Here is a 26,696-nt window from a genome sequence, read left to right on the forward strand (position 1 = left end):
TCTTGTATTGCACGTCCTAACTCTAGTCGGACTCGGGACAATTGTATATATTTATATTCTAGATCCTATATCTATATACCTGTTCTAATCTGTCTAGTGTTTCCGATGTGTTATAGTTGTGAGTGTAGTGGTCAGCCGGGTCGTTACAATTACGTACCTCGTTGAAGGTTTTTTTATACTAGTTGTTGTTGGGCCATGATTAGGGAATGAGCCCCGGAAAATTAGGAGGATAAACCGGTGTATTAAGTAAATTAATCTTGTCATAATTCACCTGACTTAACTCCGTGTCCTCGAGTATGAGAAACTAACTGGCCAAGTTGGCCGACCCCAATACGACCGGGTCGGCCAGGTCAGTTGCACTGGGTTGATTCGGTCCGGTCGGTCTTACTAATGTTTTCGGCCTAGTCGGCCATCCGGTACAAGGACAAAGAGAGAAGTATCTTAATTTTCAAACTATTGCTCAATTAGTTAAATATTTCGTTGCATATTTTCATGTTGCATCACTGTTCAAATTAATCAAATAATTGGAAAACATATGGGGAAGAAATTGTTGACCATCTTCAAAGTGATGAGCTTAGGCAAAGAAGATAAAGAAACTAACAAAAAAAATCTATAATTTAATAATATGGGTGTTACAGTATATTTAATTATCCTATTGACATTGAAGAAATTTCTATACGTTTTTGTGAATAGGAGAGCGAAAGTAACCTTGTTTGACACACATTTGACATTTGAAAACACCCAAGTGTGTATGTTCCTTCAATCTCAATATTTTCAGCACCTAAACTTCGATCCCACCAACCGTTTGTTGCAAAGGGTGCTTTATAAAAGTGCTTAAAACCCAAGCAAACTACGAAACCATGCACTCGAGGGATTGAAAATGTTGGTAACAAAAGTTAAAACACTAGCAGTTTTCAATTCCTTCAACCACCCCATGTCATTGATTGATCGCAGGATCCAATCCCTCTTCCCAATTGTGTTGTATTCAATTCTAATCCTAGGAAGTGCAAGGTTGGTCCTAGATAGTTTGAAGATCCACCATAGCCTTGTTTTGAGGCTCTATGGCATGCCCTATGGTGGAAGAAGTGGATTACCAGTTGTGGTTTTGCCAGAGGATCGCATTGGGGAAGATTGCAATGTGTTTGAAGGGACATGGGTTTGGGACAATGTGTCCTATCCTCTTTATGAAGAAGAGAGTTGCCCTTACTTGGTTAAGCAAACCACTTGCCACAAGAATGGGAGACTTGATTCTTTCTACAAGAATTGGAGGTGGCAGCCTAATGGATGCAACCTCCCCAGGTAAGCAAGTTTTGTTTACTGTTTTTGCATATGATTACGAGTAAATAATATATGCATTGAAAGAATAAAAAAAAGGTTATTTTTATAATTAAGAAACATAACTTTCTTTTGCTGAATCAGTTCACTATAAAGGGTAGAGTACTTTTTTAGTTTTGACTTCATGTTTAAATTAGGGATCAAACTCAAATCTTTACTTAAAGAACATAAGTACTGCATCAATTGTGTTAACAACATCTGGTAATGAGTGTATCTACTTAAACTTAAAAATAAGTATTCTTAAACAAGTTTTTTTAAAAAAATCAATTCTTTAAGGAAGAAATAGGAATAAAAAAGTAGAAAATTATTTATTTTAAAGAAAAGAAATTTAGACAAACACATCAAAAAATTAAAAAAAAAAATGTTTATTTATTAAAAAAATGCTTTTAGAAGAACCTTTTTTTTTTAAACAAATAGACGCATAAAGAGTAATACTATTATCTAATCACAAATTGTTATATATGATAAGTTTGTTGATTTTTACAATAAATAATTTCAAAGTTATATCAATCATGATTTATGATTGATTGAGAGTGTAAGTTTATTTAACGTTATACAGAAATTAAACTCTTTAAATACAGGAAACAAAGTAAAAAAAAAAAAAAAATTAGTGTTTTGCAAATTATATGTGTAAACAAAACAGTTTCTCAAAACATACAATCAAGTTTTATTTAGCCAACAAATTTTTTAAAATTATTTTTCTTCTCCCTTCTAGTTGTTCAAAAAAAGCATATAGATAAAGCTATTGCATGTTTCTAGAGTAATCAAATAAACAGGGCGTTATGGTTAAAATCTTTTGATTCACTTGAATAGGATTCTACATGGATCTGAAAAATTTCCTTGATTTTTAGTGACATGGAATAGTGAGACTGTTCTGTTCTTCTTGAATTCAGATTTGACGCTTTGAAGTTGTTGCACATGTTGAGGGACAAGAGAATGATGTTTATTGGAGACTCGTTACAAAGAGGCCAATTTGAGTCTATGATCTGTCTGATACAATCAGTAATTCCTGAAGGAAAGAAATCCCTCCAAAGAATTCCTCCAATGAAGATCTTCAAAATTGAGGTATGTCAATACACGCCTCTCATCTATTTAAACACCAAGCTTAGACATACTACTTCATTATATCTTACATAGCTTTTGAAAAATTGCTTAATGGTGAAATGGGAGCAAATCCCAAAATTCGTTCCCAAGAATTTTTATAATATACATATCAATTATTAAAAAAGTAAAAAAAAAAAAAAAAAAATCTTATCACATGAATCAACTAGTAAGAATTGTTCTAACTTAAATAGTAGTCTTGAATTCAAGTTTTGAGTATGCAACTTTGCTAAATATTTAGAGAAAGAATTCAAAAATTAATAGAATGTTAAGACGTATGTAAAACAAAGTTGATTTATTTTTTACAATCATTGTTAAGTTGTTTAATATCACTTTAATATTTTCTCATAAAAGGTTTATGATAGATAGATGTATGAAATCTTAAATTCGATTCTCATATTATGGTTGTAATCTTTCTTGCTAATAAAAAAACATGGTCTAATATGGCCAAGTGGCCAACATTCATAAGTTTTAAGGATCAACATGCAATTTTTGTATATTATCATGAATTAATATGTCTAATCCTAATTTTTTCAAAATTGAATTTGAGGTTTTCACTCTCGTAAAGTCAAAATTTCTAAGATTTTCTGTAGCTTTGTTTTTCTAGGAGTTCAATGCATCGATTGAGTACTATTGGGCTCCATTCATTGTGGAATCCATTTCAGATCATGCAACAAATCACACGGTACATAAACGAATGGTCAGACTAGACTCCATAGATAACCATGGCAAACATTGGAAAGGAGTGGACTTTTTGGTGTTCGAGAGTTATGTTTGGTGGATGCACAAACCTTTGATCAATGCTACGTGAGTATTCAAATGCTGAATGTAGTTGAATGTTCATACTTCATACTTCATAGCATAGTTTCATTGTATTGAATTGGTTTGAAACATTTTCTCTTTTGTTTCAGATATGGATCGCCACACCAAGTCAAAGAATATAATGTTACCACAGCTTATAAATTGGCTTTGGAAACATGGGCAAATTGGTTAGAATCTAACATAAAACCGCTGACTCAGAAGGTGTTTTTCATGAGTATGTCTCCTACACATCTGTGGTGAGTTATCACATTTCTTTTCTCTGCAAAAATCTTAGAGCAGTTTATTTTATCATGTTTTGATCGAGTTTAATAGGTTTGTCATCAATGTATACAAGTTTATGCGGTCAATCAATTCAAAAAACATGGTCAATAAATTTTTCATTTATAGTAACATTATAAAATCATTTAACAGTGTAAGAGTTGTTTGGAGTGGAAAATTAAATGGAAAAATGGATGACAAACAACAAACAGTTATTAAAGCAAATATAGCTAGCTCATTCAAGCTCGGTTTCCTTTAATTGTATCTTGACCATTCCCATAACCGACAACTGATTTTCATTCTTCAGGAGCTGGGAATGGAAACCTGGCAGCAATGAAAACTGTTTCAATGAGTCACACCCAATCCAAGGTCCATACTGGGGTACAGGCTCAAATCTTGAGATTATGAAGATATTACATGATGCACTACAAGTACTGAAAATAGATGTCACCCTTTTGAACATCACACAATTATCCGAGTACAGAAAAGATGCTCACACATCAGTTTATGGGGAGAGAAAAGGCAAGCTCTTGACAAAAGAACAGAGAGCCAACCCAAGAGATTTTGCTGATTGCATTCACTGGTGCCTACCTGGAGTCCCTGATGCATGGAATGAAATCTTATACGCATATCTGTTCAAGAATTACCAAAACTTCTCATGAAGTGGGCAAAGAAACCATGAGAAAAAGCATAAGCATCTCCCAAATTGGGGTGGGGTTGGGGGGCACTCATACTTTTCATCAGTGCATCATTATATTTCATTTAGAATCCATCACTTTTTGTAACTCAAACAGAAATAGACTAACTAACTATTTTTTTTGGCCCATGGACATAATCCAACAAAACTAATGATCAAGGACTATCTTGTGCTTGCAAAATGTAACTTTAAATGGTCAAACATTATTTAACATTGCAGGAATCGATTTGGAAATACCAGGTCAACTCCCCATGTCCTGGCAAAAGCCTTGCAACTATTATGCCAAGATTAATTAACTATAAATATGAAGTAGATAGCAATTAGATTCCAAGGATAACATCTTTCAGCTTGAGAAAGAATATATATATATATATAATTTTAATAAATAAAAAAAAAACACACACACACACTTTTCAAAGAACCAATGCGTTATTGACAATCATGACCCAAATAATTTATTATTGGCGTGTTCTTCATGGAAACCTAAACAATGTAATTTTCAGCAAGTACTGCCACCTCCAACATGTACATTGGTAAAAATAAGAGAGCCAAATCTATTGGTCCATCATTATGTACATGCAGCCTAATTGTATTTACAGCAGCTCCCACTCAGTTTCAGAAGCTTGCTGCACTTGCAAATTCTTTGAGTCCATATACTTTCTGGAGCCAAAAGGCAATAAAATTTGTGAAGAACCTTGACTGGGTTCAATATCAGTGTCTCCATACCATATCGCTAGCTGTTCATACTCCTTTGCTAACCTCTTCTTTGAAGCAAATGCATCCTTGATTCTTTTCTGTTGCAAGAAAGAAGATAATAATGGTACATGCAATATTTCTTAATTTTCCTAGAAGCATAACTTGTTTTCTAAAGAAAGAACTTTGCTTCCTCCTTCTACCCTTTTGTAAAAAAGGTTTAATACATCATTAAGTCCCTAAACTTTTTTGAAAATTTTCAATTAAGTTCGTAAACTAAAAAAATAATTCATGTAGTTAGAAATTCATTTACAATCTGTGAAATTTTATAAAATATTCTTGTTATTCACATACTTGGACAACCATATTAGATTATTATGTCGTATCATCATCTACATGTATAAAGAATATTTTTTGAAGTTTGATGAATCGGAAGCAAAATTCTAACCCTAGGGATTAAATTTCAAAAATACAAAAAAAATGAAGGACCTAATTACAAAAAAAAAATTAATTTAGGAACTTAATTAAAAAATGCTAAAAAATTTAAGGACTGAATAATGTATTAACCGATAAAAAAAAACACATGGAATCAAGGGAGATATATCAAAGCAACTACATTTTCTTCTGCAGTGAAAAATAACTACAACTCTTATATAGTAGCAGTGGTGTTAGATGGAATCTACAAAATTGTTATAGTTCTATGCATAAACGCATAAAAATACAAAAATATCGAGTTGTCTAATAGGTTTACCCATTGAAATGCAAAATTAAAGAGGACAAGAAGAGTACCTTGTATGATCTAAGCTTTTGGGCTCTAGAGGAGACTGCATAGAGTTCACTATCATCCACAAATACACAGCTTTGCTCAAGCTTCAGATCACAGCTTTCCTCAAGCTTCGGATCATCATTCAACTGAATGTCTTCCAAAATGGATTCAATAGAACTGGCCAGTGATTTATCTGAACAAGAAAAAGCCAGATTAGATAGGTGATAATACACTTCCATGAAACATTTAAAATCATTAATTATAACATCCAAAGTAAAATTTATGTTCTTATTTTTATTTTTCTCTCCTCTTGTACACGATCTTACGTATTTTACCTCCTTTTATTTGAATTTACCCAAAAATAAAATATTGACAAAACACTAATGAAACTGGTAAATATGCATGCATATCCACATAATGTATTTGGGCATGATTAAGATAGACATGACCATATCAAAAACGGGGAGAACATCAGGGAAAAAACAACTTTAAGCAAACATATTCTTGAAAACATTTCACTTGTTAAAAAGTAAGAGCTTCCGTTTTACTGAAGTGATTTTGTGATCTGGATTGCAGAAATACAATTTCTAGTAATGCAATTTTGACAATAATATACTCTTTCCATGAATCAAGACTGTAGGCAATTGACAAACATCTGAACCTAAAACCTAACTACCATAACCAATTAATCCAAAAGTGAGAATATCAACTCCAACAAAATAATGGTAACCGGAAATTAATAAAACCTATTTGCTACTCCACTCTCCACCATCAGACTATAGCAAAAACACCAAGTTTCCCACAGTTGTGCATGCAGCATACCAGAAAGCTAAAAACCCATATAGTGAAAAATCTAGCTATTTTTTCTTAATATTTTATCAAGAGTTCAAATTTTTTTAATCAATAAACTCCCCCCTATTCACTTATTATAAGACACTTACAAACTACAACAGGATTACACAAACTAATAATCTAATATAAGTAGTTATGTTAGTTAATTTATTGGTTTTATAAATCAAAATCATGATGTACGAATTTTACTTTGCTTTCTTATCATTAAATTGTCATAGGAGAGGTAAAGATATCACTTCATATCAAAGCTCATGCACCAATGCCAATAAATGACAATGCAATAACTCAAGAGGCGAAAGAAAGAACATTTATTTCTCATATTCTCTTCTCATTATTCAACAAAGAAACACATATACTCAAGAGGTAAGAGAAAGAACATTTATTTCTCATACTCTCTTCCCATTATTCAAAAATAAGAAACATGTACAAACAATCTTTAATAGGGACAAAAGATGAAAAATAAAATTAATGCTTTATAGAAATTGTAAAATGCCCTATAAAAAATACCAAATTTTTTTTTTATAAATTGTGCCTTTTAATAAAGATCAGAGGGAGTAATATTTTACACAATCATTTAATATGACTAGATCTGATAAGTATATGATAACCCTGCCTTGAACAGAACATATCTATCATGCCAGATTCTAGATGAATTACCCAAAGATTGATTCATTGACCTTGCAAGTATCGCCCTATTTAAAACCACATAGTTTATCTAAAAAATGAAAGAAAAAGTTGACATAAATAAAAATTTTAAGATACCAACCATCTGATCCCATAGATTGACAGTAGCCAGAGAAACCAAAGCCATCCAGGGATTCCATGACATTTCCAGCTACATGGGGGGAAGATTCACAACATAAATGAACCACAGAACTATCTGAAATACAGAGACTAGCATCACCTGAATTGTTTTGGCAACATTCAATTTCAAAGGAGTAGCTTCGTAGTGGTTTTGAATATAGACTGTCAGAAGCTAAGGTACTTTTGAAGCATAAAGGTTCTGTCTTTGTGACAGGACTCTCACATGAAACAGAATCATTAGGTGAAACTTCATCCAATATACAATGTGTAGCCTCGTAAACAACATCGGACGATTCACTGAACAAGGAGACTTTAATAGATTCTTCCTCATCAAGAGACTGGGAACTTGACAATTGGGAGGTGGATGAATTCATAGCAATTTCCTCAACAATCAAACATGAATTTTGTCCTGCATTCACATCTACGTTATCCTTTGTTCTGATCAAAACTTCACATCCACTGTCCAAAGAATCAGAATTAGATTCACTATGTATAGGGAATTCAAGAGATCCTTTCTCTCTAACAGATATCAAGTCCATGTGTTTAGGCACAGGCTCAACAGCAACCTCTTCAATGCTTGTATGCAAGTTTTCTTTCTTATCAGCCCCAGAAGTTTCACTTGAATCATCACCAACCTCTTCTTGAGTTATATAAGAGTCTCCCACCTCCGGGGAATCATAGCAAGTTTCAACACTAACTTCATTTACAAGGTTTTGCTTGATAGGAACACCAGCTTGCTGATTATTATTAATATCAATTGCATTAGAATTCTGTAACGGCTTAATAAAATTATTGATGGGATTTTCCTCGTCCCTTTTATTATTATTATCTTTATGACCAGGAGCTGAAAAGCCAGTGTTATTTGTCAAATCTACTGAATGAGATTCATATTTTGAACCGGCCAAGGTAGGAAAAGGAAGTAGATCATTTACAACTCCAGAATAGAACTTTTTAACATTGTCTCCAACATTCTGGACATGATTCTCAAGATATTTAACTGCATCCTGAATCCAACCAATAAAGAGGAAATAAAAACAATACTTAAAGATCGTAATGTAGCCAACCTCAAACATGAAATATACCAGTAAAAGAAACTGAGCATAGATCAAAGCAACAAGTGGAATACTGGAATGAAAAGTTCAGCAACCGGAGGTTCTTTAAACCACCCAAGGTTTGAAATCCTTTAATTATATAGAAACTGAAAGGCAATCACTTGAAAATCCTATACAATTGATAGATTACACTTTACAAATCCTCAAATATAACAACACAATTATTTGTAAGAGTCTGATTTGATAAAAATTAGAAGTACTTTTGAGAATTTCTTTACTAAAAATAAAGAGTATTTTTCTGTAAAGAAGCTCTTAATAGCATTTCTAAGTTTGTAACCAAACAAACTCTAAAATGAATTGAATTCTTAAATTAATATTGCTCAAAACAAGGTTCCAAATTTTGAATGAAATTAAAAAAAAAAAAATCTATTTTTGAGATTCCAAATACAAAGTAAAGCAAAGGTAAGAAGGGAACCAAAACAAAAAGAAAAATAGAAAAGCAATAATGAAATAGTACCTGGCTTACAATATCATCCACCTCCTGGCACACTGCTTCAAACTTCTGATAAATATTCCCCACCCAGTTTATATTTTGAAAATTCAAATCCATGATGAACTTGTAACACTACCAGTGCCGGGACTACAGCTCCAAATCCTCAGGTTCATCAAAATGGCATTTCAATCCTAGATAAAGCTGTAACAACAGCGGAAGAAAGATCTCAAACTTAATAAACAAACAGTTATACACACACACAAAAAAAAAAGGTATTAGCCAAACAAACTGTCTTTACAGGATAATATACATACAAGATGGTGCATCATAAAGAAAAACAAAATCAATCCAACACTTCAAAAATTCAGTGAAAATAAGTGCATAACAAGCACCACAAGTTTCTCCTATAAAGTCAATTCCCGCAATCCTTTCACCTAGCAATAAAAAAACCCCAACTCTTACATTATAAAGCCAATTAAGCATGTACCAACACAATTCCATTGAATTTCAAATTTCCATACAAACTTTTGTGGCTTATTCTAGCATATAAACATTCCATACTACTTCAATCAAACATTGTTTGATTCAGAAGTTACTAACATAAGCCCATCCTCCATACTAGCAGTCGTTAATCTAGCAACAGAAAATCAAGCCCGGTTACACTGGTCTGCAAATTACATACTTATGGAAAAATAATAACAACAATAATCCATGGAATACCCAACTCCCTCTATCACTATATTATGATAATGGAACCATCAGAACCAGAGAAGAGTTTAAAAAGCGAGTCTCCAAAAAAGTGATTTTTTTAAAATGCAAATAAGAGTTGTTTCTTAACTTCTGATTTTTTTTTTCTTAAAACACACAAGACAAACACAAACAAATAAATAAAAAGTATAAAAAAAAAATGCTTACTTTATTAAAAAAAAAACACTTTTTTTAAGAAAAAAAAAACTAAACAAAAGGCCTAATAAACAAATAAGTTCTAAAATGTTCAGTACATGCATGATGCATATGTTCTTACTATGTCACACAAAAGTGATCAAAATATGCAGAGCACTGATTGACAACAAAAACGAAAAGGGTGAGCGAAAGATGAAAACTTTAACGCACCCAGAAAGGCCGTGATCAATTTTTACTTAGAACCGATATATGGGTCGTGAATTGTGATCATAGAATCCAATTGTGGTGAATTATGAGATAAGGAGCAAACGAAGAAACGATGATCAGCGACCGGCAACGCACATAGCCGGTGACTGGGCAAGCGCAGCTGAGAGGCAGAGAAGGGCTGTTCTGAGTTTGAGGATGAGGAGAAGAATCGGAGGGTTTAAGTGCGAAAGCAACCCTCACTCACTCTAATGTGATTTTTTTGTTTTTTAAATTACAAACCAATTTCGGTTACGATTATCAATAATACTATTATATGGTAACAAAATATTTTACTAGACAAATATCATTAGCAAACAGCAATTTAGCTTCACCATTTTTATCTTCTTCTTTCCTGTATTTTTTTAATTTTCTCTATTTTTAATTCATAATATAAACCTTAAATGAGTTTTATTTTACATAAAATGTTAATTAGTTTATTAACTTTTATGAATTTTCTAATTATGGTTGCTTTTTATTATTATCATAATCTTATAATAACTTACCATAAATATATTATAATAATGAGTGATTCATGTAGAAGTTTTAAATAACGGGAGTAATGTTCATATAAAAATTTATAATATTAAATATATAATTTTATATTTTTAAAATATATAAAAAATATTAAATTATTTTTTATGAGATTTTTTATTATAAAATTATTAAATATTTTTTTATTTTCAATATTTTCAAAAATATTTCTCTAATTAAACGATTATTTAACTATTTATATCCATATTAAAGTTGACATTTTTCTTTTTTAAAAATAGTATAATATAGGTTTAGGTCATCCATCACTTCTTAATAATCTTGTTACTAACTTAATTTAATTATAATTAGTATTCTCTTCATCTTATAATGAGTATTGTTCTGAGATGTTTTACACAAACCAAGAAATTTTATAATCAGTCTTCTTTATTATAAATAATGCTATACAATAGTCACTCTATGAAGAATATTATAAAAGGTATAAATAAATAATAATAATTAGTACTATATTAAAAATTTAATATAATAATTATTTTGAAACTTATTATTTCTTTAAACACAACACTAATTATGAGATAAACGGAGTATTATGTATGTTATAAAAGAATAGTTCAAAAAATTAATATATTAACTTGATCAATTCTTACAAAATAAAAATTCAGTAAAGAGTGAAAACACTTAATTTTAAACATGAAAAGTGAAAACATATTATAATATATATAGAGAGAGAGGAGGGTTATAATTACACCGGTGTAACTTTTACTAAGTATTATACCGCTTAATAATTTTATATTAAATATGAATTTTGTAAATTCAATCATATTAGATTGAAAGTTTATATCACTTTATATGTATATATCAAATTTAGTTAAAATTGAACAAGAACTTAAAAGTAATCAAAGTGTTCATATTTTAGTATATTTTAAAATGTATATATTACGTCAATTTTATTTTATAAGGATGAAGTATCAAATCATCTTAGATTAATATAAAATTTTATATATATAATCTGATAATAAAAAACTTTCAATCTAACAGTTGAATTTACAAAATTCACAATTAATATAAAATTATTATGCGGTGTAATACTTAATAAAAGTTGCACCAGTATTATTATAACCCTTCTCATATATTAACATTAAATATCAAAAAAGTCGGTGGAGATTTTCCCCTCTTTAATATGAATTTGTCCCCTATAATAACTAACATAATATATATATATATATATATATATATATATATATATATATATATATTTTGTGTCTTTGTATATTTTATTTAAAAATAAAATAAATGATAAAAGTAATAAAAAAATAAATATGGTACTGATATTGATTAGCAATCAACTTCAATATATTATAGATGAGCGATTATCTTCCGGGATATTATAAGATTTTTCTTTAACAAAATTATTTTAAAATTTTTTAATTTCTTATTTAATTAAACTTCTATTTATCAAAAATATTTTTAAGCTAAATTTTAATATTTTTAAAATAAATTATCAATAAATAAAAATAATCTTATATTATAGTATAAATTATTTATCATACATCTAAATATATAAATTATATGCTTATAATATCTATTTATACAATTTTTAATATAATTTATATATTAAAACATATAAATTATATTTTAAAACATATAAATTATATTTTAAAATAAAATATGTATATAAATAAATATTATGTTGGAATATCTAAATTATATTTTAGATATATAATAAATAATTTATATTATAACATGAGATCATTTTTACTTATTAATAATTTATTTTAAAATATTAAACTTTAATTCATAAATAATTATGATAAATAAAAATTGAATTTAATATGAATTTGAAAGAATCTTAAAAAAATCCTAAAAGAAAAGCCCTTAAAAACTCTTTCATATGAGATAGTTATTCTTATATATATAGGAATTGATAGAGGAAAAACTATATTTAAAAAATAATATCTACAAACATGCTATTCTTAAACATTTAAAAAAATAGAATTTGGAATAAATAAGAATAGCAATTATAGAATATTTCCTTCTTTTTTTTTACTGAAGAATATTTCTTTTTTTAATATATCCTTAAAGAAATAGTTTCAAAATATGTAGAATATGAAGAATTTCAAGTGAAATTTGAAGAACTAGTGCACTAGATTTATATTTTTGTTGGATTGTTTTTTTTTTTTTTTTTATAACTATTTTGAATTGTTTTGCTCTGTATTTTCTCTGTTTTCCAGCCAGCAAACTTTTAAAAATTTGAATCCAAAACAATTAGTGCACTAGAAGTAAGATGATTCACTTAAAATTTTCAAGTTACACAAGGTTGGTTCAAGAGTATTATGGAAAGTGATTTGAAAACTTAAGTACACAAAGGAAACCTAACACTAAGAGTTCACCAATGATCTAATGATGAACATGAACTCAAATATGCAAATGGAAAAGAAAACAAGCAAGGCACAATTAAAGCAAAACAAGTCTTGGCCAAAACTATAAAAAGACTCAAAAGTATTTAGCATATGAATACAAGCATATCTTAAATATTTTTGACATTTTAAAGAACTAACATGACATGACAAACTAAGATTCAAAAATCAAAATCAAAACACATGCATACACAAAGAGATAGCCGAATCAAAACAAGCAAATAAGAATGACTCAAACAAACAAAAATTCAAGCACAAGTTGAATCCTAAATTCAATGATTGCGGATTGAAACTCAAAGTGTAATCACCATTGGATCTATGGAGAAATTGATTTCAAAGAAATTATAGATCCAAAATAGAAACTCAATTTGTGACAATAAGAACACAAGACACACAAACAATCGGTCAAGTTCAAGTAAAACTTATCTCCAAAGAGGAACCAAGCTCTAGATACCAAAATTAATGGAGAAGCTAGGAGAAGTGATGGATGAACTCCTCCTTGACTTCACCTTTGCTTAGGACCTCTTCTTTGGAGATTGAAGACCGAATGAAGAAGACTTGGATGAAGGAGATTCTCGGATCAAAGAACCTAAACTATGGATGAAAGCATCCAAGCTTAAGCATCAAAGGATTGCTCACTTCAAAGGTAGGAAACTAGGTGAAGTTCCTAGGGTTTGAAGGCACTCTCTCTCTCGGTGACTCTTGAAGAAATTTGGCTGAATAATGTTCAGAAATTTCATATATCAAAAGTGGATACAAAATGCTAGGAGGGAAGCTTTTATAATTTCGGAACTAGGGTACACTTGGCGCCAATGTGGAGGCTTCACATGTGGCGCCAAGATTTGAATTCAAATTTGAATTTGAATTCAAATCTTAACCCACATGTGCATCACCGGATTCCAAGGGTGCTAAGTGTATTTGGGTTTGATTTAATTTGCATTTAGGGTTGAATTTGAGTCACACATGTTCAGCCAAGGTGGCGCCATCCATATGACTCAAAATGCAACTTAAATGCAAGCTAAATTAAACCTAATTTTGCCTAATCCTCTTAAACAAGTCTTCCTCCCTAATTCCTATACTAATGACCTAAATACAATGGTCAATGAAATACAATGAATAGGAAAAATTACAAGAAAGAGAATGAGCCCAATATTGGGTGTCAAAAGCCCAAAGGCCCATGAAGCCCAATGCTAGGCCCTATAAGCCCAAAGATCACAATTCCTAATCTATGGTTCAAAATACAAGACCAAAACAAAGTAAAATTCTAGTCTATGAATATGCAATAAAAAGTGGTGTCAAACAAGTAAAACCCAAGTGAGGAGCACCCTAGGCCCACCAAGCCCATTGGGCCCACTAAGCTCTAAAGCAGTCAAGTCTTCAAGTAATCTCCTAGCCATTGCTCTAGTGGTTGGACCCTTGGTCCATGCTCTTCCATCAGAGAGTATACAGTTTCCTAGACACTTGAGAGATACAGTGATACAGTGCATCTAGTGAGGTTCTGTTGCTTTTGATTCACCTCTTGAGCTGATTGATTGTGTTGCCATGTTTTGAAATGCTTGGATGATTTCCATAAGTATCTGGTTTATCTGACTCTTTGTGTGTTTGATGGAGGTGAGTAGAAGTAGTGAAACACAAACTCCTCCTAAACTCCTCCTAGGCTCGGATCTTCTTCAATGGAGATAGAAACACACTTGAAGAACTCGTGAAGATGAAGAACACTTGCTGAAATGGAAGAAGGAAGCATCCAAGCTCAAGAACTCAAGGGATTGCACACTTCAAAGTGAAGGAAACTAGGTTTTCCTAAGGTTTTTGAAGGCATTCTCTTAGGTTTTCTCTCTTGGATATTTCGGTGACTCTTGAGGGAATTAGCTGAAGGTAATGTTCAGAAATTCTCATATATTCAAAAGTGTTGATACAAGGTGGTAGAAGTCACAAATATAGGAAGAAATTAGGTCAAAGTTGGCGGCAATTCAAACTAGCCAAATTGGCGCCAAGTTTGAATTTCAAATTTTGAATTTGAAATTCAAACTTTGGCTTCCAACGTGATTAATTCATATGCTACCATCATTTAGGTGTCATTTAGGAGTGATTTGAAGTGAATTTGAGCTCACATGGCCGGAACTACTACATGCCATCCATGTGACTTAAATTCAACTCAAATTACTTCTAAATGATGCATAAATGAAACCTAATTCTCCTATTAATGTATTCTTCATATAATCCTAATCTAATGACCGAAATTCATTGGTCTAATGAATACAATGAATAGGAAAAAATATAAGAAGAAGAATGAGCCTAATATTGGGTATCAAAAGCCCAAAGCTTAAGAAGCCCAAAAATAAGCCCAAGCACAACAACCCTAAACTATGGTCAAAATACAAGACCAAAAATCAAAGTAACTTCCTATACTACGTAATGCAATAAAACATGGTGTTTAATCAATCAAAGTCCAAGTGAGAAGCACCCTAGGCCCACCAAGCCCATTGGGCCCACTAAGCTTTGAAGCAGTCAAGTCTTCAAGTAATCTCCTGGCCATAGCTCTAGTGGTTGGACCTTTAGCCCATGCTCTTCCATCATTCCCTCCCTCTTGAGAAGGATTCGACCTCGAATCTATAGACTCCTCCTCATCATCACTAGCACCTAAAAAAGGTTTAAGATCACTAACATTAAAAGTAGTGCTGACTCCATAATCAGAGGGTAAATCAAGTCTATAAGCGTTATCATTGATACGCTGTAAGACCTGAAAAGGACCATCTCCTCTAGAACTGAGTTTTGCATATTTCCTTGTTTTGATTTTGAATATGAGTCTTAATCCTTTCATGAAGTTTCTTAACAAAATCAGCCCTTGAAGCCCCTTCCTTATGAATGAAATGTTCAACTTTAGGAAGAGGTATCAAGTCCAAAAGAGTTAAAGGATTAAACCCATACACAGCCTCAAAAGGAGAAATATTGGTAGTCTTGTGAACTACCCTATTGTAGGCAAATTCAATATGAGGCAAAAACTCATCCCAAGATTTGTGATTGCCCTTTAGGACTGCCCTAAGCATAGTAGACAGAGATCTATTCACTACCTCAGTTTGGCCATCTGTTTGAGGATGACAAGTAGTTGAAAAAAGGAGTTTGGTTTCTAGTCTTGACCATAAGACACGCCAAAAGTGGCTTAGGAACTTTGTATCTCTATCTGAAACTATAGTCCTAGGAAGCCCATGGAGTTTAACCACATCTCTAAAGAAGAGTTTTGCAATGTTGCTTGCATCATCTACTTTGTGGCATGGAATGAAATGAGCCATTTTACTGAAACGGTCCACTACCACAAAGATAGAATCCATTCCCCTTTGGGTTCTAGGTAAACCTAGCACAAAATCCATGCTAATATCTACCCAAGGGGAAGAAGCAACAAGCAAAGGTGTGTATGTTCCATGAGGCATTATTTTAGACTTAGCTTGTAGACAAGCTAAACATCTAAAACAATGCCTTTGGACATCTTTTCGCATATGGGGCCAATAAAATTTTTCTTTTAGCAAACTAAGGGTTTTATCAACACCAAAGTGCCCCATAAGCCCACCTTCATGACTCTCTTTAATTAATAGTTTCCTAATGGATCCTTGAGGTATACACAATCTTCCTTCTTTGTATAAATACCCCTCAACCATATAGAAACCATCAAAAGCTTTTTTTTTGACATTTTTTATAATTATCACCAAATTCAAGATCTTCCTCATACAACTCCCTAATATTATCAAATCCAAGAATTTGAGTTCCTAGAGACACAAGCAAAGTATGTCTCCTAGATAAAGCATCAGCTACAACATTTGATTTTCCCTTCTTGAATTTAATAATATATGGAAATTGTTCAAGGAACTCTAACCATTTGGCATGTCTCTTATTTAATTTACCTTGACCTCTTAAATATTTAAGTGACTCATGGTCACTATGGATGACAAACTCTTTGGACACAAGGTAGTGTTCCCAAGTTTGTAAGGCTCTAACCAAAGCATACAATTCCTTGTCATAGGTAGGGTAATTGAGGGAGGCACCTTTTAGTTTTTCACTAAAATATGCAATGGGGTGTCCTCCTTGCAATAACACAGCTCCTATGCCAACTCCTGATGCATCACATTCTAGCTCAAAAGTCTTTTCAAAATTTGGTAGAGCTAAAATAGGTGCATTAGTAAGTTGATCCTTAAGAAGTTGAAATGCTTGGTCATGCTTTGAAGTCCAATCAAATAAAATATCTTTTTTGACTAGCTCATTCAAGGGTGAAGCAATGCTAGAGAAGTTAGGCACAAATCTTCTATAAAAACTTGCTAGTCCATGAAAACTCCTAACTTCACTAACATTTTTAGGCTTGGGCCACTCTTGAATGGCTTTGATTTTCTCGGGATCCACTTGAACCCCATTTTTGCTTACAATGAACCCTAGGAAAACCACATGATCCACACAAAAAGTACATTTTTCAAGGTTTGCAAATAATTGGTTTTCCCTAAGGATCATCATAACTTCTCTAAGATGTCCTAAATGATCATCTTGAGACCTACTATAGATTAAAATATCATCAAAATAAACAACCACAAACTTACCTATACACTCTCTTAAGACATGATTCATAAGCCTCATGAATGTACTTGGTGATAACCACTCTTAAAAGCAGTTTTCCACTCATCACCCTTTTTGATTCTTATTTGGTGATAACCACTCTTAAGATCAATTTTAGAAAATATAGAAGCACCATGTAATTCATCAAGCATATCATCAAGTCTAGGGATTGGGTGACTGTACTTGATTGTGATATTGTTAATGGCCCTACAATCACAACACATTCTCCATTTCCCATCTTTCTTGGGCACTAACAATACAGGCACAGCACAGGGACTCAAACTCTTTTGTACCCACCCTTTTTCCAAAAGCTCTTCGACTTGATTTTCTATCTCCTTAGTTTATTGAGGATTTGTCCTATAGGTTGGTCTATTTGGAAGACTAGCCCCAGGCACAAAATCAATTTGATGTTTTATACCCCTAAAAGGAGGAAGACCCTTTGGACCTTCACTAGGGAATATATCATCAAATTCTTTTAATAATTGAGAAATTTTAGGAGGTAAAGAACCAAGTTCAAGACTTAAATTATGACACTTAAGCACACCCCTACAAAGAAGAAGGTAAGAAGGTTTTTCAACAATTAGGGTTTGTTTTAAAGTTTCTTGTTGAATTCCTTCTATAGAAAGAGATTTCTCTTCCTTCTTCTTTGAAGCTTTATGCTTTTTCTCTTTTTTAATTAAGTTTTGTTTTTTTCTTCTTCTCTTTTCTTTTTCATTTGTACTTGATCCTCTATCACTTGTGAAGGAGACAAAGGATGAAGTACAAATTTCTTCTCTTTAAGAGTGAAAGTGATTTCATTGGTAAGGCCATTGTGCATGGTTTTCTTATCAAATTGCCATGGTCTTCCCAACAAAATATGACAAGCCTCCATTGGAACTATGTCACAAACTACTTGATCTTCATAGTTACCAATAGAGAACTTGACTTTCACTTGCTTATCAAGATTGATATCCCCATCTTCATTAATCCAATGAAGTTGATATGGTTTCGGATGGGGAATAATAGTAAGACCGAGCTTCTCCACCAACCTTGTACTACAACAATTACAACAAGACCCACTATCCACAATGAGAGAACAAACATTATCAAGAATTTTACACCTTGTGTGGAAAATATTCTCTCTTTGTGAAAGGTGAGACTCATGAGGTTGGCTTCCTAGAAGCCTTCTAATCATAAGAAGTTGACCATCACAAGGATATGCACTTTCAATTGGATGGTCTTCCTCACTTGCTTCACTATCACTTGAAGTAGTGGAACTAGATTCATCAACACTACTATAAACATCTTGCCCTCTCAAAATCATTACTTTTTTAGTCGGGCATTGAGAAGCTATGTGGCCTCTCCCAAGACATTTAAAGCATTTGATGTCACTAGTCTTACTACTAGAAGTGACAACATTTTTATTTTTCTCTTTTTCATTTTCTTTTTCTTTTTCAAGACCTTTGCCAAATTTCTTAGAGGAATCATATTGACTCTCCCTCTTGTAGTCTTTCTTAACATAAGAGCTAGATTGAGTTTTTCCTTTAAAAGAGCTTTTTCTCAAGTTTTGTTGTTCCACCCTTATACAAAGTTGGACCAAATCATCAAGGTCCCTATAAGGGAGTAACTCAACCTTATCTCTTATGTCAAAATTGAGACCACTTAGAAATCTAGCAATGGTCAATCTTTCTTCCTCCCTTATCCCAGCCCTCATGAGATACAACTCCATCTTTTGCCTATACTCCTTAACACTCATATTCTTTTGTTGGAGTCTTTGGAGCTTATCCATAAGCTCCCTACTATAATAAGAAGGAATGTGCCTTCTTCTCATAGAACTCCTCAATTCATTCCAATAAGTGATGGGAGGATCATTGTGAAGTCTTCTCTCTCTTTCCAAAGATGTCCACCAATACATGGCTTGTCCTTGAAAAGCTAGGGTGGCTAGAGGAACTCTTCTTTCCTCACCTACTTGATGACAAGTGAAGATTTGCTCCACTTTCATCTCCCAATCCAAGTAGGCGTCCACATTTTCTTTTCCATGAAAGTAAGGGAGATCAACCCTTGATTCCCTCACTTTTGTTTCTTTAATTACTCTCCTAGGTCTAGGTTGGTAGAAAGCATCCATATTTAAGCTACCATCATATTCTTGGCTTTGAGAGTCATTGGAACTCTTAGTGGAACCTTTTGAGGAACTTTTTTGACTTTTGTTTTTATGTAATTTTTTAAAAAGTTTTGCTTCTTGTTGCTTAATCTTTTGAATCTCTTCTTCTAAAGCAAGAAGTTGTACTTCTCTTTCAATCTTTTCTTTTTGTTTTTGAAGTACTTCTTCATGCTTCCAAAGTTTTAGTGCTTCAACCTCCTTGACAATTTTTCTAAAACTTTTAGGAGTATCAAAGTCACTACTACTTGGAGAATGATGACTCATGATTAAACAATAAGAATTTGTATGCTATGCAAAAAGGTATAAAATGTTTTTTGGGATTTTCTAGGAATGAAAATAGCACTTGGAAGTCTAAGTGTACAAATTGCACTATCAAGGGAGGTGAGCTACAAAGAGCCACTTAATAACCAAGCCTTTTCAAGTGGAAATCACTAAACTCCTTTGTGGTACTTCCAATTCCCCAAAACTTTTCACAAAAATTTTGAATGTTTTTTCACAATTGGTTTGTTTTGACACTTAAACTAAGCGTGAACAAATAAAACTACACAATTCTAGATGTTTCAAGGCAGCAAAATTAAACAATTAAGGACAAGAAACTTAAAGGAAACAATGTAAGCAACTAGTCGGATATCCTAAGTGGAAGCTTGAAACATATGAAATTTCCAAGCCACTTCCACTAGCACTACACGTGAGGATGCTAATAAGGATTTAGATATACCTGACCAGCTTCTTAATACTCCCTCCAAGCTTTACAAATTGGTTTAAAATACAAAAGATTTGGCAAAAATGTAAACTAGCCTAGGAAAGCAATAAAGTGGCGGCTTTGGCAACCAATTAGTGACGGAATGATGTTCAAGTTTTCCAACACTTATTCAAGTGTTTAATCCGCCACTAATCCTTCAATATGATGCTCCTGGACCTGCAAAAGAAACACAACAAAGAGGTTAATGTGGCTGCCTCACAAGGTGAAGGAATTGGTCACTCAAGTGAAGGAAGTTTAGGAGGATTTTGGTCACAAAATTAGGTCAAATTTGGTGATTGTAGTGTCCAAAATTTTCCTACTCTTTGTTGAGCAATGCTTGATCCTTGAGCAAGGATTTAAGGCCACTTCCAGCACAGGAAAATTATTGAAAGAAAACTAGACAAGCAATAGAAGCACAATTTGAAAAGCTTATACAAAAAATTAAGAGTAATATGTGTAAGACAAGACTCAAAGAGGTTCAACAATTAAAACTGAAAATTAAGACTCCAAAACGAAGCTAGCACTCAGATAGGAAAGTTCCTAGATAGGTACTAGAATAGATGAACAAAACAAAAAAAATTTGAAAGCAATTGGACAAGTATAGAACAAGTTGTAGTCAAAACAAAAACAAGGAATCAAGTAGGTTTTTCAGCTTGTACACCTCTCGGCTTTTTCCTTTTTAATTGTTTTCTCTATATTTTTTTTTATTCTTTCTTTTTCTATATTCAAATTAAGATTCCAGAGAAGGTAAATGCCTTTTGTTTCAATTTTTTTATGATTCCAAGCTATAGAAACCGAGACTACAAGTTAGGTCAAAATTCAAGTGAAAACAAGGAAACTAGTGCACTAGTTTTTAGGTTTTGTTTTTGGATTCTTTTTGTACTCTTTTTCTTTTGAAATTTGGAACTCTTCTTTTGTTTTAGGCTCTGTATTTCCTCTGTTTTCAGCCTTTTTTTTAAAAAAATTTGAATCCACAAGAAAAGTGCACTAGAAGTAGGTTAAACACTTGAAATTTTAGGTCACAAATTTTTTATAAGATTTTCAATGGAAAGTGATTTGAAAACTTAAGAACACAATGGAAACCTAACTCTAAAGAAATTTGCTAGGACTAATAGCAAATTATGAATACAATAAGGTAAAAGAAAAAGCACATATAGGTAGGCACAAATTAGAGCAAACCGAGAGCAACATGTAGACACAAAATTCAAAATAAAACTAGGTTAAACATGCTATTCAAGGAATTTGCAACATGTAAGGACTACACATAAACTTCTAAGACAAAACAAAGATTCAAAAACAAAATATAATGCACATGCATGAGGTCTAATCACGGACACATACAAGGAATGGAGAGACTCAAAATAAAATCAAAATTAGCACAAGCAAAAAGTTCCTAAACAAGTTGATTGAGGAAGAAATTCAAGAACAATCAACAATAGATCTATGAACACAAGAACATCAAAATATAGATCCGAAAGTGAAACTCAATTAAGACAAACAAGAACAGCAAAGAAACAACACAAGACACAAGAAGAAACGGACACAATTTGAAGAACTTATCTCCTTGAAGAAACCTTGCTCTTGATACCAAAATTGATGGAGGTGAGTAGAAGTAGTGAAACACAAACTCCTCCTAAACTCCTCCTAGGCTCGGATCTTCTTCAATGGAGATAGAAACACACTTGAAGAACTCGTGAAGATGAAGAACACTTGCTGAAATGGAAGAAGGAAGCATCCAAGCTCAAGAACTCAAGGGATTGCACACTTCAAAGTGAAGGAAACTAGGTTTTCCTAAGGTTTTTGAAGGCATTCTTAGGTTTTCTCTCTTGGATATTTCAGTGACTCTTGAGGGAATTAGCTGAAGGTAATGTTCATAAATTCTCATATATTCAAAAGTGTTGATACAAGGTGGTAGAAGTCACAAATATAGGAAGAAATTAGGTCAAGTTGGCGGCAATTCAAACTAGCCAAATTGGCGCCAAGTTTGAATTTCAAATTTTGAATTTGAAATTCAAACTTTGGCTTCCAACGTGATTAATTCAGATGCTACCATCATTTAGGTGTCATTTAGGAGTGATTTGAAGTGAATTTGAGCTCACATGGCCGGAACTACTACATGCCATCCATGTGACTTAAATTCAACTCAAATTACTTCTAAATGATGCATAAATGAAACCTAATTCTCCTATTAATGTATTCTTCATATAATCCTAATCTAATGACCGAAATTCATTGGTCTAATGAATACAATGAATAGGAAAAAATATAAGAAGAGGAATGAGCCTAATATTGGGTATCAAAAGCCCAAAGCTTAAGAAGCCAAAAAATAAGCCCAAGCACAACAACCCTAAGCTATGGTCAAAATACAAGACCAAAAATCAAAGTAACTTCCTATACTAAGTAATGCAATAAAACATGGTGTTTAATCAATCAAAGTCCAAGTGAGAAGCACCCTAGGCCCACCAAGCCCATTGGGCCCACCAAGCTCTGAAGCAGTCAAGTCTTCAAGTAATCTCCTGGCCATAGCTCTAGTGGTTGGGCCTTTAGCCCATGCTCTTCCATCAGTGTTGGATGTTGTCTACTCCATTTCTTTTCCCAGGATTCATTGAGGATTGTGTAAATCTGTTTGTTTTCTTGTGTGTATTCTTATTTTTGTTTCTTCCTGTTGTGTCACTCTCTTTGTTGTCTTTGGAATTGTTCCTTGCTCTGCTTTTTGATTTTGCTCAGGAGTGCAAAAGGCTAAGTGTGGGAGAATTTGATGATTCATTATTTTCTCTTATTTTCTTACCTTTCTGTACTTATTTTAATATCTAATTTGTGCTTAATTGTTTATATTCTGCACTGTTTTCTCTTTGGGCTTTAATTGGACCGGTAATTCATATTTTAACTAATTTGAATTTTCTGAATCTAATTATTCCAAATTTTATTTTCAGGGCAGTTTAATAATTATTTGGGCTTGAAATTAATTTTTGGACTTCAAGAGGAGCTGTCACGTCATCTGCCATGTCACCGCTACACCATTTTCCACCTCAGCATTTAATTTCATTTTATATTCTATTTTATTGTAGTTTGGGTCAGACTTGTATTTTTTGGGGGCCCATTAGTCATTCTAGGTCAGACTTAACCTAGGGATTGTTGCCATGCAAGGGAGCAGCCTCCATTATGTGATTCATATTTTCGTTTTGGTTTTTAGCTTGGTTTCTCTCTGGTTTTTCTTCTTCTTCCTTGTGAGACAGAATCAGACCTATTCATCTATACAGTTTCATTTCATCTTCATTGCCTTGTTTTATTTTACGTTCTTATTGTTCTTGTGCATGTTCGTTTTTATGTTCTGAGTTGATTACTGTTCCATTCGTATTCATTTTCTGTCCTCCATTTTTCATTTTCTTCAAGTTTTCCCATTTTGCTGCCATTTTCATTCTGCACTATTCCATTCGTTTTGATGTTTAGCATTATGTCTCTATTGCTGTGTTTTGATTTTATGGAGGGCTAAAACCCCAGGGTTGGGCCCTTAGGCAGATTGCAACCCTCTGATGGAGGTTCTCTGTGTGTTGCATTTCTGCTCCGCTTGATTCTTCCTTGTGAGGTCTTTGTTCTGATGCGTTCAACATCTGAGTCATGCTTAATGACTTTGGGTTGTTTGCGTTCAGTATCTCAGGTTGCTTAATCCTAAGGAAGGAGGTTTGACAAGATTCACGTTTACTTAATTCGTGTAGTGAGGTCTTAGATTAATCTTCGCTTAGTTGGTTAATCTGGATTGAACAGGATTAAGTTCGGACAGATTATCTGTTGTGAACCGAGGATATCAGAGGTGCATTATGTTCAAGGGTCTGACCTATTTTAATTACTCCAATTAATTTATATCTCTGCTCTATTTTATTTAATTTCGATAATCTGCTCAAACCTCCCCAACTACATGTTTGATCCTTTGACAGAAAGAACTGCTCCTTAGGAGACGACCTAGGAGTCACTTCCTAGTACTGCACTTTAATTGTATTTATATGACTGAGTACGACATCGATCAATGAGATCCGCTTGGAAGCCTACGAGAATTCAAAATTCTACAAGGAGAAAACCAAGGATTTTAAATATTATATATCTTTATTTATATTTTGTTTGCACTATAAATAAATACCATAGGATTCTATTATTCATCCTATCCCCCATCCTTTAGCAAAGATGAAAAGAAAAGTTTCTCTTCCTAATGAGTTGATCGAAGAAATTTTGTTAAGGTTACCAGTGAAATCATTAATGCAATCAAAATGTGCATGCAAATCTTGGCTCTCTCTCATTTCTTATTCTCAATTTGCAAAATTTCATTTTTACTTAGTCGCTACACCCACACGAGTCTAGTTGAATTTCACTAACAAGAACCGCACCCATTCTAATTTCTATTCCATTGACTTAGAGGCACCATTTGATGTTGATTCGACAAAAATAGTGTCCAACATTCCAAACCCAAGTTTGAAACATACATTGTGTATAAATATTGTTGGTTCATGGAGAGGATTTTTCCTTTTAACATCCTCACTCGAAGATCACACTTATTTTGTGATATGGAATCCGATAACATGTTTTTAGAAACGAGTTTACATAAAAGAATTGAAACTTCCATATCTTTGTGGCATTGGGTATGACTCATCATCAAATGACTACATGATAGTGTTGGTGATATTTCCACTTAAAGGAGGCATGGATGTGCATTGTTACTCCTTGTAAAGGGAATATAGTTATTTAAAGATCATTAGGCCCATAGACTTTCACAATACACATATCATATATACCCTGTAATAACTCTGTAATGTTCAGCAATAATACATCTCTCTTTCCTCTCTTTCTCTTTTCTCTCTTCTCTTTTCTCTAACCCTTACATGGTATCAAGAGCAGTAAGATCTTGGGGCAAACAATGAACTCTTCAACAGCTTCCACAATCCAAACAATCGTACTTGTCTCAGTCAAACTTGATGATGAAAACTTCCTCACATGGAAGATGCAGGCTTCAGGCACCATCAAATCCTTCAAGTTACAACAATTCATCGATTTTTCTTCTCATGGTGGCATGCCCAACAAATTCAAAGATAACGACGCTATGGCTCTTGGTAAGATTTCTGACGACTATGCCAATTGGGAGCAACAAGATCAAATCGTATATACCTGGCTTCTTACATCAATGTCTCCTACTCTTCATGTTCGCATGGTGGGTTGCGACCACGCTCACCAAATCTGGAAATCCCTCCACACATACTTTGATTCTCAAACTTGCGCAAAGCTATGTCAATTGAAAACCCAACTCAAAGGTATTCGTAAAATCGATTCTCTCAACAATTATCTTTTATCAATCAAGAAAATTATGGATACCCTAGCCTCTGTTGGATCCCCAATTGACCCATCTGAACACATCTCCATCATTCTTGACGGGCTTTCAAGTGAATACAACCCTCTTGTTACCTCCATTATTTCATGCACTGACCCCTAATACCGTTATCGAGATTGAAACTCTCCTAGCTACCCTTGAAAGTCGCTTGGAGAGACAAAAGAAAGAAGAATCTGATAGTTTTGCAATGCAATCTCTTCAAGCAAATATGGCTCAATTTCAAAATCAATTTGGCAAGAATCAAGAATTTAGGTTTTATAGCAAGAATCCCCAAAATTTTCGTGGAGGAAGCAATCATAGAGGTCGTGGCAAAGGTTTTGGTAGAAATAATGGTCGTGGCTATCATAAGGTGCAATGTCAAGTTTGTCAAAAACCTGGTCACACAACTCTCCAGTACTATCATAGATTTAATCCTAATTTTCAAAATGATAATCCAATTTTTCAACAACAAAGTCACTACTCAGAGTCTCAAAACAAGGTGATGAACGCTAAGGCTAATCTTGATGATCACCCAAATATGTCAGCATTAATGGTTGTTCCAGAAACATTATATGATCCATCTTGGTACCCAGATACCGGGGCAACAAACCATGTCACCCCTGATGCATCCAACCTCATGGGTAAGACATCCTACAATGGTGAGGCCAAGCTGAAAATGGCAAATGGAGATTCTTCCTCCATACAATACATTGGTAATTCTTATTTCTATCCTTCTAAGTCTGTTAAGCCTTTATTTTTGAACCAGTTACTGCATGTGCCATCTATTTCCAAAAACCTGATTAGTGTGTCTCAATTTGCTAGACATAATATGGTGTTTTTTGAATTTCACCCTAATACGTGCAATATCAAATGCCAGGAAACTAGAGATGTTCTCATGAAGGGCTATTTCCGCAATGGTCTCTATGCTTTTGATGAT

The 26,696-nt window shown here is 33.0% G+C and overlaps 2 protein-coding genes across 3 annotated transcripts; one reads left to right on the forward strand and one right to left on the reverse strand.

The window, feature by feature from the left end:
• The first annotated feature begins 740 nt into the window (after positions 1 to 740).
• On the forward strand, positions 741 to 4,394 carry TBL31 (trichome birefringence-like protein (DUF828)). Its single transcript, XM_020369143.3, has 5 exons — positions 741 to 1,299; positions 2,229 to 2,400; positions 3,044 to 3,243; positions 3,348 to 3,494; positions 3,824 to 4,394. Exons 1-5 carry the CDS (start codon positions 881 to 883, stop codon positions 4,176 to 4,178), a joined length of 1,293 nt encoding a protein of 430 aa, XP_020224732.1. The 5' UTR covers positions 741 to 880; the 3' UTR covers positions 4,179 to 4,394.
• A 167-nt stretch (positions 4,395 to 4,561) lies between these two features.
• Positions 4,562 to 10,232, reverse strand: LOC109806497 (mucin). 2 transcript variants are annotated; one of them, XM_020368919.3, is made up of 5 exons: positions 9,987 to 10,232; positions 8,898 to 9,074; positions 7,429 to 8,332; positions 5,696 to 5,865; positions 4,562 to 5,007 (listed from the first exon to the last, which is right to left on the reverse strand). In XM_020368919.3, the coding sequence occupies exons 2-5, from the start codon at positions 8,988 to 8,990 to the stop codon at positions 4,807 to 4,809; spliced, it is 1,368 nt and encodes a 455-aa protein (XP_020224508.2). In that variant the 5' UTR covers positions 8,991 to 9,074; positions 9,987 to 10,232; the 3' UTR covers positions 4,562 to 4,806. The 2 variants fall into 2 exon arrangements, with proteins under 2 accessions (XP_020224508.2, XP_020224507.2); XM_020368918.3 differs by having other exon boundaries at positions 7,291 to 8,332; positions 9,987 to 10,231.
• Positions 10,233 to 26,696: the final 16,464 nt, after the last annotated feature.

The sequence above is a fragment of the Cajanus cajan genome, chromosome 8, assembly GCF_000230855.2.
Source record: "Cajanus cajan strain Asha chromosome 8, NIPB_CcT2T_4, whole genome shotgun sequence".
Classification (NCBI taxonomy): Eukaryota; Viridiplantae; Streptophyta; class Magnoliopsida; order Fabales; family Fabaceae; genus Cajanus; species Cajanus cajan.